The sequence below is a fragment of the Trichomycterus rosablanca genome, chromosome 5, assembly GCF_030014385.1.
Source record: "Trichomycterus rosablanca isolate fTriRos1 chromosome 5, fTriRos1.hap1, whole genome shotgun sequence".
Taxonomy (NCBI): domain Eukaryota; kingdom Metazoa; phylum Chordata; class Actinopteri; order Siluriformes; family Trichomycteridae; genus Trichomycterus; species Trichomycterus rosablanca.
The window spans coordinates 35,425,352-35,438,941 of NC_085992.1; the positions used below are offsets into that span (position 1 = coordinate 35,425,352).

At 39.9% G+C, this 13,590-nt stretch overlaps 1 protein-coding gene across 5 annotated transcripts; it reads right to left on the bottom strand.

Moving 5' to 3' along the window:
• Nucleotides 1–1,873: 1,873 nt before the first annotated feature.
• Nucleotides 1,874–9,895, bottom strand: si:ch211-198a12.6 (uncharacterized protein LOC563253 homolog). 5 transcript variants are annotated; one of them, XM_062996081.1, is made up of 3 exons: nucleotides 9,810–9,868; nucleotides 8,276–8,330; nucleotides 1,874–5,310 (listed from the first exon to the last, which is right to left on the bottom strand). In XM_062996081.1, the coding sequence occupies exon 3, from the start codon at nucleotides 5,173–5,175 to the stop codon at nucleotides 3,592–3,594; it is 1,584 nt and encodes a 527-aa protein (XP_062852151.1). In that variant the 5' UTR covers nucleotides 5,176–5,310; nucleotides 8,276–8,330; nucleotides 9,810–9,868; the 3' UTR covers nucleotides 1,874–3,591. The 5 variants fall into 5 exon arrangements, with proteins under 5 accessions (XP_062852151.1, XP_062852149.1, XP_062852147.1 ...); XM_062996079.1 differs by having other exon boundaries at nucleotides 8,276–8,334; nucleotides 9,810–9,867; XM_062996077.1 differs by lacking the exon at nucleotides 8,276–8,330 and having other exon boundaries at nucleotides 9,810–9,895.
• Nucleotides 9,896–13,590: the final 3,695 nt, after the last annotated feature.

Sequence of the window (13,590 nt, forward strand, 5' to 3'; positions counted from 1 at the left end):
AGATGATTAAGTGAAGCCAATTTACCAGCAGGAACTCCTTGCAAAGTCCCGTTGTTAAGAAAAAGACACGTCCTGAATGGGTTACAATTTCCCAAGGAACACATTGACTCGTCCAAAGAGAAATGGCTCAACATTTTGTGGACTGGTGAAAGCAAAATTGTTCTTTTTGGGTCTAGTGGCCGTAGACAGTATGTCAGACGACCCTCGAGCACTAAATTCAAGCCAAAGTGCACTGTGAAGACAGTAAAGCATGGTGGTACAAAATGATGATATGAGGATGTTTTTTATACCATGGTGTTACACCTATTTATCACATACGAGGGATCATGGATCAGTTTAAATATATCAGAATACTTGAGGAGATCATGTTGCCCTATGTCGAAGAAGAAATGTCCTTAAAATGGGTGTTTCAACATGACAATGACCCAAAACATCTTGGTTACAGACAAACAAGATTGAGGTAATAGAGTGACCAGCCCAATCTCCTGACTTCAATCCTATAGAGAACTTGTGGGCTGATATCTGAAATGCGTTCTTTTGAGGCAAAACCCAAAATTGCAGAAGAACTGTGGAATGTCGTCTAATCATCCTGGACTGGATACCTCTTCAGAGGTGCCAGAAGTTGGTCGACTCCATGCAACACAGATCTTGGAAACAATAGACCACTGAAGTCGTGCGTCATTCTGTAGTCCTCGTTATGCCCATATTTGGAGACCCGGGTCTAACTCAGATTTCCTATGGGAAATTTGAATGGGGTTTTCAAAAAACCGGCTCTAACTTATCCTGTGCTAAATAAACATGTTCAGAACCCTGTACGTTTTGTCCTGTGTAAATCTTTCTCTTGTACATCACTGGATCCTCTGAATTACGAGGTTGTTAAAGGGTCGTAATACTAATAATGCTACACGAAAGCTAATGCTACTGCACATTAATTAGACGTCACTGAACTACACCAATCAAAACAACGAAACGAGCAGCTCGATTTTGTTAAGTACAACCAAAGGCGTAACACCTAACCATCCTTGCTTTCTACTTTAATGTAGCTAACTACAAAAAATATCAAGTAAAACTTGTGAATATCACTCCACTGTTACACTTTTGAATCGCGCTGCTTCGTGCGCTTATTTAAGAGGCTTATAAAAGAAAGAAAAAAGAAAACAGTAAGAGGCTTCAAGTTTAGTAACGTCAATTCCGTGCGCAGTAGCATTAGCTTACATGTAGCAATATTCATATTTTGACTCTTTAACGACTTCATAATTCAGAGGATCCAGTGATAATAGACAGAAGAATCTCCATAAAACAAAACGTTAACAGCTTTGGAACATTTTTTATGACTACAGGATGCGAGAGAGGCAATTTGCGAAATCTCCATTCATATTTCCCATTCAAAATTTCTCTTAGACCCGGGTTACCAAATATGGGCATAACAACATGGCGTGGTTAATTTAAAGTAAAGTGAAACCTCAAACATTTTCAGTTTATAGATACATTTTTGGAGTTTTTAAAGAAAATGCTGGCACTGCTATTTTTTTGAACAGCCTAAAATTCATTTTTCTTAACTTTCTGTAAAGGATGAACACAAACTGGCTAAATGTTGTTAATGTTTTGATTTAGAATTAAAAGTGTAGTATTTTCAGTGCATTTGCATTTATGGAAATAAAAGTGATTATAATGATTTTGTGCTTTATTCACTTTTTTAAAATCACTGCTATTTTTTTGAACACTACTGTATGGCTCTGCAAAAAAACACATTAGGAAGTATTTCTGCAAACTGATAATATTCACATGTCCAAACAGATCAGACATAAGAATATTTAAAATGCTTAAAGAAGTTCCCAAAGATTTTTCAAACTCACATTGAATACAAGCAGAGTACCAGGAAGTCAAGAACCTTTATTTATCCATGTGTGCCACTCAAGGATTGGTAAAGCCATGGAACAAGATCTGACTGTTTAAAAGAGGGCAAACAAAATGTGGATCAATGGCATGTTGTGTTTTTTTCTTTCCTCCATTTTTTAAACCTCTAGATTTTTCTACAATGAGGTCAGTTGACAGACAGGAAAATTAAAAGAAAGCAGTAACAGCATTAACATATGTTTGTACACAGAAAAGCAAAACAAATGAACTAACATCAAAGTAATATATGATGGTTAGTATGTAAAGGAACAAAAGGAGGAAGAGCCAAAACATTTTTTTCTATTTAAGCTCAACATACATTTCTACATCACATGCAATAAGGCACCTAACTAACACAATGAATAAGCCTAGGCTACGAGTTGAAGCACAACTGTTATCCAAGAGGATGAAAAAGAAATTAACGTCCACTCCCGTAAAAACACTATTCCTTTCATTTGCTTTTTTTTTTTTAGATTACCCAAACCATATTAAAAAAATACATCAGTATGTAAAAGATTTTCCCCCACACATAGAACTTTAAGGTAGAAAGCGCATATTTACGGAATTCTGAAAATCTGAACTAAGAGCAAGCTATATTTTTTGCATTGATATTATACACATCTCTTACACTGTTTTAGTCATTTGCTGAATGTATCCAGAATATAAATTACCTAACAGCTATATATATGGATGCCTGATCTAGTTGTAAAGCAATGGCAAAGATTAAGCTTGTATGTGAATATGCACGATATACCCCATTAGTAAAAGGTAGTGGAGTATCAACAAGACCCAGTAAAGCATCAATTTAGAGACTAGCTTAAATTCAAATTACAACTAGTTTCATGCTTACAATGATTTAATTATCAATTAGTACTTTTTTTTTTTTTTTTTTTTTTTTTTTTTACATTATTCAGGTCAAGACAGCTTGAAGGAATTTTCAGTTCCAACTGGACTACAGTTTTGTCAGTGAAAGTTTTGAAACCCGGCTGAATAAACAACCTGACATGAAGAGCTGAGCACACATCAGACGATTCAAACAGCTCCCGAGCTACTCCAGCCCCTTAAAACTTTAACCTTTGCCAACAGTTCATCTAAAGCCAGTGCTAGGCACTAAGCCACTTTTTCTCTCAAAATAAAGATGGTTAGACAGACTAGATCACACATCCAAAAGCTCAATATGTAAAAGAACAACACACTTACCTATACACATGTATATATAAAAAAAAATATCAACATTTATTTACAAGTGATAAATTTTGAGGAGCCCATGAAGAAAATGGGGCGAGTAAAAAGATACATGGACTGGGGGTGTTACCAAGGTCCTTGATCACCAATTAAATATGAAGCTCTGAACAGGCTCTAAATTCTGGCTTGGTGAGTAAGCACAAAATTGATACAAGTTTTGGCTACATTCTTATACAGGAGTCAAATTAAAAACAAGCTTTGTATGCGTATAATATAGGGTCAGTATCAGCTCAATGTTTCTTTTTTGAAATTCCCATGGGTAAAGCTAAAGGACTGAGCCAAACTTTATTCGCTGTAAATATTTTAAAGGTCCATCAGTAGGAAAGCTCAGAATTAGATTTTAAATTTTTTTTCTGAAGACAAAAAAATTTATTCACATAAATTGTTTTAAGTTTGGCCTGGATCTAAATAGGAATAAACTGTAGGACAGTAACCGCCACAGTGATGAGATCACTGATCAATATGAATCCTATGATGCCTAGAGAGTGAGGAAGAATGGTTGAAGCCTTTTCCACACTGTGAACACCTGTACGGTTTCTCGGTCTGCAGAATTCTCTGTTTCAAAATAGTGGTGGGAGGAAAACCTTTTCCTGTGGGGATCGCACTGTATGTGGCTGCCGCCTTCTCATCCAAATGGACACGCTGGTGCCTTGCGAGAGAAGAGGAATGGTTGAAGCGCTTGCCACAGTGAGCACAGGTGTAGGTTTTTCCATCTGAATGAGTTCTCTGGTGCCTGGACAGCGACGACGAGTGATTAAAGCTCTTGTCACAGTGGTTGCAGCTGTAAGGCTTTTCACCAGTGTGCATACCCCTCTTCATGGGTGTATCAAAGGGGAACTCCTTGTCAGGCTGGGCATATAGTTTAGCCTCTAGATGGACTTTATGGTGTCTTGACAGGGACGAGGAATGGTTAAAACCCTTGTCACACTGAGAGCATCGGTAGGGTTTACCACCCTGGTGCACAAGCTGGTGCTTCTTCAGATGGCGTTTCCGCACAAAGCTCTTCCTGCACTGGTTACACTTGTAGGGTTTCTCGCCAGAATGGATCCGCTGGTGTTCCCTTAAAGTTGCTGCTGCAGCAAAACACTTGCCGCACTGGGAGCATCTGTGTGGCTTGTCACCGCTATGGGTTTTTTGATGCTGTTTCAAATTAGAAGCCGTAGCAAAGCACTTCCCACACTGAGGGCAAGAAAACGGCTTCTCGCGGGCATGAAGTTCCTGATGTTTCTTTAGATGACGTCTACGGACAAAACTCTTCCTGCACTGGGTACATTTGTATGGTTTGTCATCAGAATGCATTTTCATGTGCTCTCTGAGTGTGATAGCAGCTGCAAAGCTCTTTCCACATTCTGAGCATCTGTGTGGTTTTTCAGGAGAGTGCATCATCTGGTGTGGTTTCAGGTTGAACGCATCAATGACTCCTTTACCAACCATCTCCACACCAGTAAGATAACTCTTCTCTTTCATGTGTATTCTCATGTGCCCTCTCAGACTGGCTTCAATGGCAAAACTCTCGCCACAATGAATGCAGATGTAGGGATTGGTTGCTTTATGAATTTCAAAGTGTTGGTGCAGGTCGGGTATGTTGCTAAATATCTCACCACACTCGTTGCACTGCAGACCCTGGCCTTCGTGGATGATTATGCCATTCTCTGACTCCACTGTCAGCTCTCCGCCATGGTCTGACTCATCCTTGACCACATGCTCTGCACCAACGCCACCCATTTCGGTTTTCAGCAGTACTTCACCAAGCAGGGACTCGTTGCCTTTTATGTCTGCGCCTCCAAAGTACTGCGGGTCATGATGCACCTCAGATTTGGTGTAATCATGGTCCGTCTCCGTTACAGCATCAACACAAGCTACAGCTCCCAGGTCACTGTGAATGGCTTCCAGGTCAAGCCGTTTATCCTCTTGGGTCATAATTTCAGTCTCTGCTCCATAATGCAAGTCACCCACTTGTGTGTGGGTAATGACACACTCAGACCCAAGCGTATCTAGGCCTGGTGTGTCACATTCAGTCTCTGACTCGGCCATCAAAACACACTCCAGCCTGACGACTTCCGTCCTTACGTTTGGGAGAAACTTGATGCTACTGTGGAAGCACTGCTTCCTCAGAAATTAAGTCGCCTTGGATTGGTTTGGTCAGCAAGAAATCAGGAGGTTGCTGATCTGTTAAAAAGATAAATAAAAAAAATGTGTCAGTGATCACACACATTACTTTGGTTGCTCAGAATCCTAATTAGGCTAAAAGTCAGTAATGTCATTTAACCTCAATGTATGCCTAACTAATTATCTAGTTAACTGCATTACTAATTCAAGAATCAGCACAAAGCTGAACCTGAGTACTGCTCAGAAGTCACTTTCCAATTCAGATGCACTGGAAAGCAGCGTACACCTCTAAAGCGATTGGGTTACTAAAAGCCTGTGATAACTACAAGCAACAAGACATGCTTCAAAAAATAGGGACACAGAAACAGGGAGCAAACAAACACATGAATTTATTAATAAAACGTGTTTTACTAATATTTAGATGTTATGTATGCCACTAGATCTGGGGCAAATAATATAAAGTACACTGGAGAGTATTAAAAGCATCTGCTAGATTTTTCTATACTGTGCACTCTGCGATACAAACAAATCGTTTGTTTATTTGTCCGGTACACAGATACATTCAAACACAATCAAAATCAATGCAGAAAGTTAACATCCCATACATACTCATAGTCTATTAAACAAATAATAAATAGGGGGCTAATATAATAAATGTACAGTGTAATTGTGGGTTTAGAGCTAGCATAGTATGCACTGCCTGACTGTAGTGTACTTGCCTGATTATTCTCATCATTCATGCATCATTCTCTCATGTCTGTTGTGTTAATAGTCACTCATCTACCACCAATTCATTTACAGTCCTATATAACCCATTCAGTAAGCTTGCTACTACTAAAGTGTCAGCTGAATAATTTGCAAATGTGTGCCTGAAACAGGTTAACCTCAGAGTGAATGCCTTTCATACGCTAGGTACGTGCATGTTCAAACTGGAACATCTGGCAGTTTAGCATTATCAGGGGTGCACAGACATACACAGATGACTGGAATTGTGGTTCTTGTATTTTTCTGTAATTTATTGCATTTTACCAGTGGTCAAGTTGTTTTTAGGCATTACATGATTAGGCAACACCTTGGAAGACAATATCACTACCTACTAAATAGGAGTGAAATAATTAGGGCCTGTCAATTACAATAATTTGGCCTTACCATCAGTGAGGTTACCTTATTCCACAACAGCAATGTACAGGGGTTGGACAATGAAACTGAAACACCTGTCATTTTAGTGTGGGAGGTTTCATGGCTAAATTGGACCAGTCTGGTGGCCAATCTTCATTAATTGCACATTGCACCAGTAAGAGCAGAGTGTGAAGGTTCAATTAGCAGGGTAAGAGCACAGTTTTGCTCAAAATATTGCAATGCACACAACATTATGGGTGACATACCAGAGTTCAAAAGAGGACAAATTGTTGGTGCACGTCTTGCTGGCGCATCTGTGACCAAGACAGCAAGTCTTTGTGATGTATCAAGAGCCACGGTATCCAGGGTAATGTCAGCATACCACCAAGAAGGACAAACCACATCCAACAGGATTAACTGTGGACGCAAGAGGAAGCTGTCTGAAAGGGATGTTCGGGTGCTAACCCGGATTGTATCCAAAAAACATAAAACCACGGCTGCCCAAATCACGGCAGAATTAAATGTGCACCTCAACTCTCCTGTTTCCACCAGAACTGTCCGTCGGGAGCTCCACAGGGTCAATATACACGGCCGGGCTGCTATAGCCAAACCTTTGGTCACTCGTGCCAATGCCAAACGTCGGTTTCAATGGTGCAAGGAGCGCAAATCTTGGGCTGTGGACAATGTGAAACATGTATTGTTCTCTGATGAGTCCACCTTTACTGTTTTCCCCACATCCGGGAGAGTTACGGTGTGGAGAAGCCCCAAAGAAGCGTACCACCCAGACTGTTGCATGCCCAGAGTGAAGCATGGGGGTGGATCAGTGATGGTTTGGGCTGCCATATCATGGCATTCCCTTGGCCCAATACTTGTGCTAGATGGGCGCGTCACTGCCAAGGACTACCGAACCATTCTGGAGGACCATGTGCATCCAATGGTTCAAACATTGTATCCTGAAGGCGGTGCCGTGTATCAGGATGACAATGCACCAATACACACAGCAAGACTGGTGAAAGATTGGTTTGATGAACATGAAAGTGAAGTTGAACATCTCCCATGGCCTGCACAGTCACCAGATCTAAATATTATTGAGCCACTTTGGGGTGTTTTGGAGAAGCGAGTCAGGAAACGTTTTCCTCCACCAGCATCACGTAGTGACCTGGCCACTATCCTGCAAGAAGAATGGCTTAAAATCCCTCTGACCACTGTGCAGGACTTGTATATGTCATTTCCAAGACCAATTGACGCTGTATTGGCCGCAAAAGGAGGCCCTACACCATACTAATAAATTATTGTGGTCTAAAACCAGGTGTTTCAGTTTTATTGTCCAACCCCTGTAATAGCAACCTAATTTAGGTCTACAGATCTGCACTTTCATAATTTATCGAATTTTATCAATAAAACTGAAAGGCAAAATAAATGTTTGAAGCATTAGTCATTTGTTTACACCAGACGCCGGCCAGTATGTGACCTTGAATTGTCAAACTATATGGCTTAAGCTAGTAATAGACAGCAGGTGTGTACACCCGGTGAAAGTGTTGATATAACCTGTGCAAACAAATTTTAATCAGCTTTTGAACTACAACATTTTCGAATTTTATGCAGTTAAAAAGTAATATTTCCTAAAATTTCTACAGAACATTCATAACTGTGTGCACCTTGTAGAATAAAATACTTGTTCATGTTGATTAATAGATGGTTTTCAGAATTTTTTTTACATAAATTACATTAATAAAAACTCAACTGACAACCTAATAGCATCTGCGCAATTCTTTGGCATTAGGAAATAAATCCATAGACCTGATTCTAAACGTTTTAATCCTACCTAGTATCACTTCAACCAGCTAGTGTGTATTTGTGCACATATCTATTTACCAATGTACCACACACCTACCTCCATACATACCTAAAACACACACACTCCTCTGCATATCCAAGATACACACAAACTATCTATCCATCTATCTATATAAAGAGAGAGAAAGAGAGATGATATATAAATAGGTGTGTTGTATATATGTATGGAGACAGGTGTGGTATATTTGTAAATAAATATGTGCACAAATACCAAACAACACATAAAACACAATTATTTGACAGCTGTCAAGCTAAAATTTAACGGGCCTAAAAACACCAGAAATGACAACCAAATAAGACTTGGTACATTTGCACAGCTGTGCTACCGGGCTGTAAGCAAGTTAGCAAACTTGTGTTTTGCTAAAAACAAGCTAATCTTAGCCAGTTATAATTGAGCTAACGTAGCTGGCTAGGTATACCTGTTAAGATTAAATTTACACATTTTAAATAGTATTATTCTGTAGACAATAAGCTGGCTGCAGAGTTAAGACACACTAGGAGTGTAAATACGTTTTTCATTAGTTTAAAACTGAAAACAATGATAAATGTAACGATGCATAAATTGTAAACACTAAACTGCAGTTTTGGCTAAGTTAGCTGGCTAAATAGCTCGGCTAGTTAGCTGATAATGCATGCTCCAGAAAGCTAACTAGCTGGCTAACGAGCAATTCGGCTAGTTCAAGCATAAAGTAAACTGTTAGAACGCTGTAAAAGCGCGACACTGTGGTAAACATTTCAGTTCGTACATTACTCTACAGTGAAGAGAGCACGACCCAATATTGTGAAACAGTCTGGTGAGTGAATTAGAGCGCATGTGGCGGGGGGCATCTTGTGCAGCTCACACAACACTGCTAACTAAACCAACGTTAGCTATAAAATGGCCGCCGTTAGCTTCCGCCCTGCAGCAACCGTGTAGCTGCGCACTTAGCTAAACACTGCTAAAAACCATCAGAAACTTTATGAATCGAAACTTACAGCGATAAGTTATGGTTAAATAAGCAAACGATAAGCATTTCTTACACAGATCGTCATGTCTCAGTCGGACTGCTATGAAAATGGCTAACGATAGCTGTGGTTCTTCACCAAAAGCCCGGGAAAGGAGCGTCCATCTTACATAACCAGCACTGCGTCTCCTTTGTCATCAAGATTTATTATAAACACGATCGGTAGTGTTGGTGATGGCAGATGTTATGAATACCTCAAATAAACTACAGGCGCGAGTCATACAGCCCTGGATCGGTGTGCACAATGCTAGCTAACTAGGTAAATTCTAACAGTACATCCATAGCTAGATGGAACAACATGGCCTACCGTCCATCTGACTACAAGCTACCGCCATTAGTCAGTGACGTTCACACTATACCAAACGACTTAAAAATCCAAAACCTATAAAGCATCACAACGATCACTCTCATATATGACACAATCACAACCAGATCACAGCTAACAACAAATAACATCGTCTCTATAGCACGCTAGTTAGCCAGCTAGCCCGCTAACAATGTTTAATCCGAAGCCCCGGATTACCCGACACGCATAATAACACACACACTTATAAACACAACACGTACTCATTCCCCGACCTGTTAATCCTCAGATTGGTGTAGAGTAGAAATGAAGGGACGTTGTTTTCAGACTTTGCAGAGTGGATATAATGTGTAGATCTTGGATCGCTGCGTCGGCACAGCTCGGCTGCACTGACTCTCTCTGGATCTGCACAGACTCGCACTTACTGCCGCCAAGAGCGTTTAAGCGCATGAGCAAAAACTAAAAGCCTCCACAAACCGAGCATTGTCGCCACCATCCGACCCGGAGCCGAGACTCTGTTGCTGCCTGTTGGACCCGTTCATCTCGTATGCGTGTTCTTCTCCAAGGTATCTATCATGTCACACCCCCCCACCCCCCCCCACCCCCCCCCCCCCGCCTTCCGAGTAAACGAGTAAACAGTGTAGAGCCTTTCGAAAATGCATAATTACCCAGGTATTACCCAGTGGCGGCTCCTGCCAAATCTCTCAGGGGGGACAATTGTTGCGATGATGGCCAAGGCGACCCGTTTAATGGGAATGAAATAAAGCAATAAGCCACTTGAGACCGTGCGTTACTGCTATGATTTTATCACGGGGAAAGATGTTTTGGCACGACGCGAAGCGGCTTATTGCTTTTATAAAACGGCGGTCAACATAAAATATGATAAAATACAACAATGTTCAATTTATAAATGTTTTTATTTACAAAAACACTTACAAAAAGCATTCTTCCGCGAAATCAGGTAGTTCATTAACAGTGTTGCTAGGCAACATGAAGGCGAACATAACATTCGCAATAAACATTCCTCCACAAACACTATTATACTATTTCTTGGACGAAACACCCGCTTAATGATTACGATTACTGTTTATATTAATCTGGACATTTCCATGTATAGTACATGACTTAAAACAGTGTTCAGCCAAGTTTGTACTTTTTCTTTTCAGTGGCGTATTAATATGGAATGATGTGAGGTGGTCATAGGTGTGCGTATATCGGGGATTTTACAACGGCTTCGAACGCGGCTCAGCCAATCAGATTTTAGGACCGGAACTATCCGTTTTATAAGCTTAAATAATTAACATATTAAGTCATCTGTCAGTTTGCCCTCACAAATAACTTTAAACATGGAGAGAGACCAGCTTTACCATTAATCATAAAATTATAGCCTTCACACTAACAATTAAATTCAGTCTTCATCAGATTTTATTTGTAACTTATATAATTTCCCCCTCTTTGTAGATGCATGATGTTTAAATTTGGTCTGGGTGGCCCTAATTCTTTAGTTGCTAATTTATCCTGATTACTACGACGACTGAACGGCGTTTCCCTTAATGACACGACGGAGTTGCTCCGAACTGAGGTAATGGTAGTCATGGTGACGAGATCGCAACACCAGGTTACGTGTGACGCAAGCCCCTAAGTGCGAGCCCTCCCGGAACCCATTCAGAATGTATTGCAGCACCTGCAGTTCGAAAAAAAGAGCCTTAACATGAGAGTCTGTGAGAGCGGTCCGGGGCGATTTTCAGTCAGACTGAAATCGCCCCAAAAGGGGCAGTACTGTGCAGAACACAACTCGACGCTGATTGGACTACGATATTCAGAGGCTGTCCAGAACAGTCACAGCTGTGATAGAAAAATTTCTTCCCTTTCGTCCTTTGGTGGTGCGTCGCCCGATCGCCCTAAGGAACGAGCCGCCCCTGGTATTACTTGACAGTTTAATGAAATGGCACCTCAAAACTGTATAACAAATTGATGCAGCACTTCAGCTGTGCTGAAATCTAATACAAGTAAATAAAATGTTCATTGAAAAGTCATTACACTACCAAGTAAGAAAAACACTGAGACAAGCGATTTACATTTACATTGTCTGCATTTAGCAAATGCTCTCATCCAGAGCAACTTACAGAAGTGCTACCACAGTAAACATTTTCCTACTCTAGATTAAGTTGAGTCCAAGGACACAAATCTGCTGAAACCCTGTTATAACAAAGGAATAAGTAGGATATCCTATAGAAGGTTAGTAAGTGCATGTTAGTTCTTGGCTTAAATGCTTAGTAAAGAGATGGGTCTTTAATAGGGATGTAACGATACACTCTACCCACGAGGCGATGCAATCCACGGGTCCACGATATGACTTTTTCCTTATTTTTTTAAACTGAAATTGAAGACAAATTATGACAAAATTTCCTTTTATTATTTTATAGATTATCTTTTATTTATCTAAATAATTAATGCCCTTTTATTTCTGAGGTAGGTACAAACTATGCGAAACAATTTTGAATTAAACCCAATTTGGCTGAAAAACCCAGAATTTGGCAACCAGACGTATAGCGCCAGTGACATCAACCAGGCGAGGTGTATAGTGCCAGTGCCCTCTGCTGTTTAAAGTGAATATTGATTTATTTTACATGTCAAATCAATTTGAATCGGGGAATTTTTGAATCGATTATTAATTGTATCATCATTTAAAGGTGTTTCATTTAACCACCTGGGTGCTAGTACAAAGAAGAGCCTTGATGCCTGTCTTCCTGGAGTTCCGGGTGGAGGATCAAGATGAGCAAGACTTGTGGCTTGGAGATTTAATACAGTGAAGAGACAACAGAAAAAAATATGCTTAACTGTTCAAATAAATAGCTTTTTTTCCTGATATCTTGTTTGCTCTGTATCTGGACAACTTTGCTAAAGGAGGATGTGAAATGCATGTGAAAAACGTTGTCTGAAATCAACCAATGTATAAACACTATCAACTCTATGTTAAAATATTGTAAGTCTACTGGTAAAACATTTGAAAGGGCATCACAAAGTGATGAACTATGCAATGCCTGTTCTGTATTTATTTCTACACTTCTCATAGTGTTTCTGGTTAGGATTCAGACTTGATGTCATATCAAGTAAAATTTATTTGTATAGCACTTTTTACAATTAACATTGTCTCAAAGCAGCTTTTCAGTTTTAAAGTTCAACAACCCATAATGATTAAGTCTAGGGCAACAATGGCAAGGAACAACTCCCTGAATATTTTATGGAAGAAACCTTAAAAGGGACCAGACTCAACAGGGACCCATCTGCCTTGTGCGGCCTAGAGGATAGCTTGATTAATCCAATCAGGCATTAGCAGACAGACAGTAAATAGATGAAAATAACATCACAAATAACAAGTATAGAAAGTAACAAAAGATCAGTCCAGTATGTAGTAAAGTCCAATAGTGTGTGACCCTGAACAGGTAATAAAATGATTATATAATGCAACAGCTTTGATGTTTTTTAAGTAACTGACTAGTGCCTTGAGGAGAATGTTCATTCCGATCGACCATGTGGATCTGTGCATTATTGAGAGGTGGATTGGTGTCTGTACTTCAAAAAGTAAATTTAACTATGATCAGTTATAGAAGTATAATAGACATTTACTAATTTACTGTGCAGATGTAATAAGGCTTGGTCTTTCTCTCAAACTATCCTCCTGCTCAGAGCACAATAAAACCGCTAGCGCTGAAACCATTATTTTGTACTGCCCGTAACCAATGATTCATTTGAAATCCTATTTGGGCTCCTTTGCATACGTGTCGGTAAAGGGTGACCTCTAGTGTTCAAATAGGGCAGCTACAGTATAAAATAATTCACTGACACAGTATTTGCAGCGTTTAGCAGACGCTTTATCCACAGTAACTTAAAATTCTGGAAAAAAAAAAAAAAAAAATCAACTGAGCTTAAGGGTCTTGCTCAGGGGCCCAGCTGTGCCAGCTTACACCTACTGTACAGTCGCATTGTGTGGGTATATTTTTTATTTCCAACTACTGACTGTAGTTCATTTGTGGCACTGTACATCTTGACAAC

What these genes read in the sequence shown, in the direction of transcription:
- si:ch211-198a12.6 (XM_062996077.1), bottom strand. Translation starts at nt 5,175, where the DNA reads ATGGCCGAGTCAGAGACTGAATGTGACACACCAGGCCTAGATACGCTT.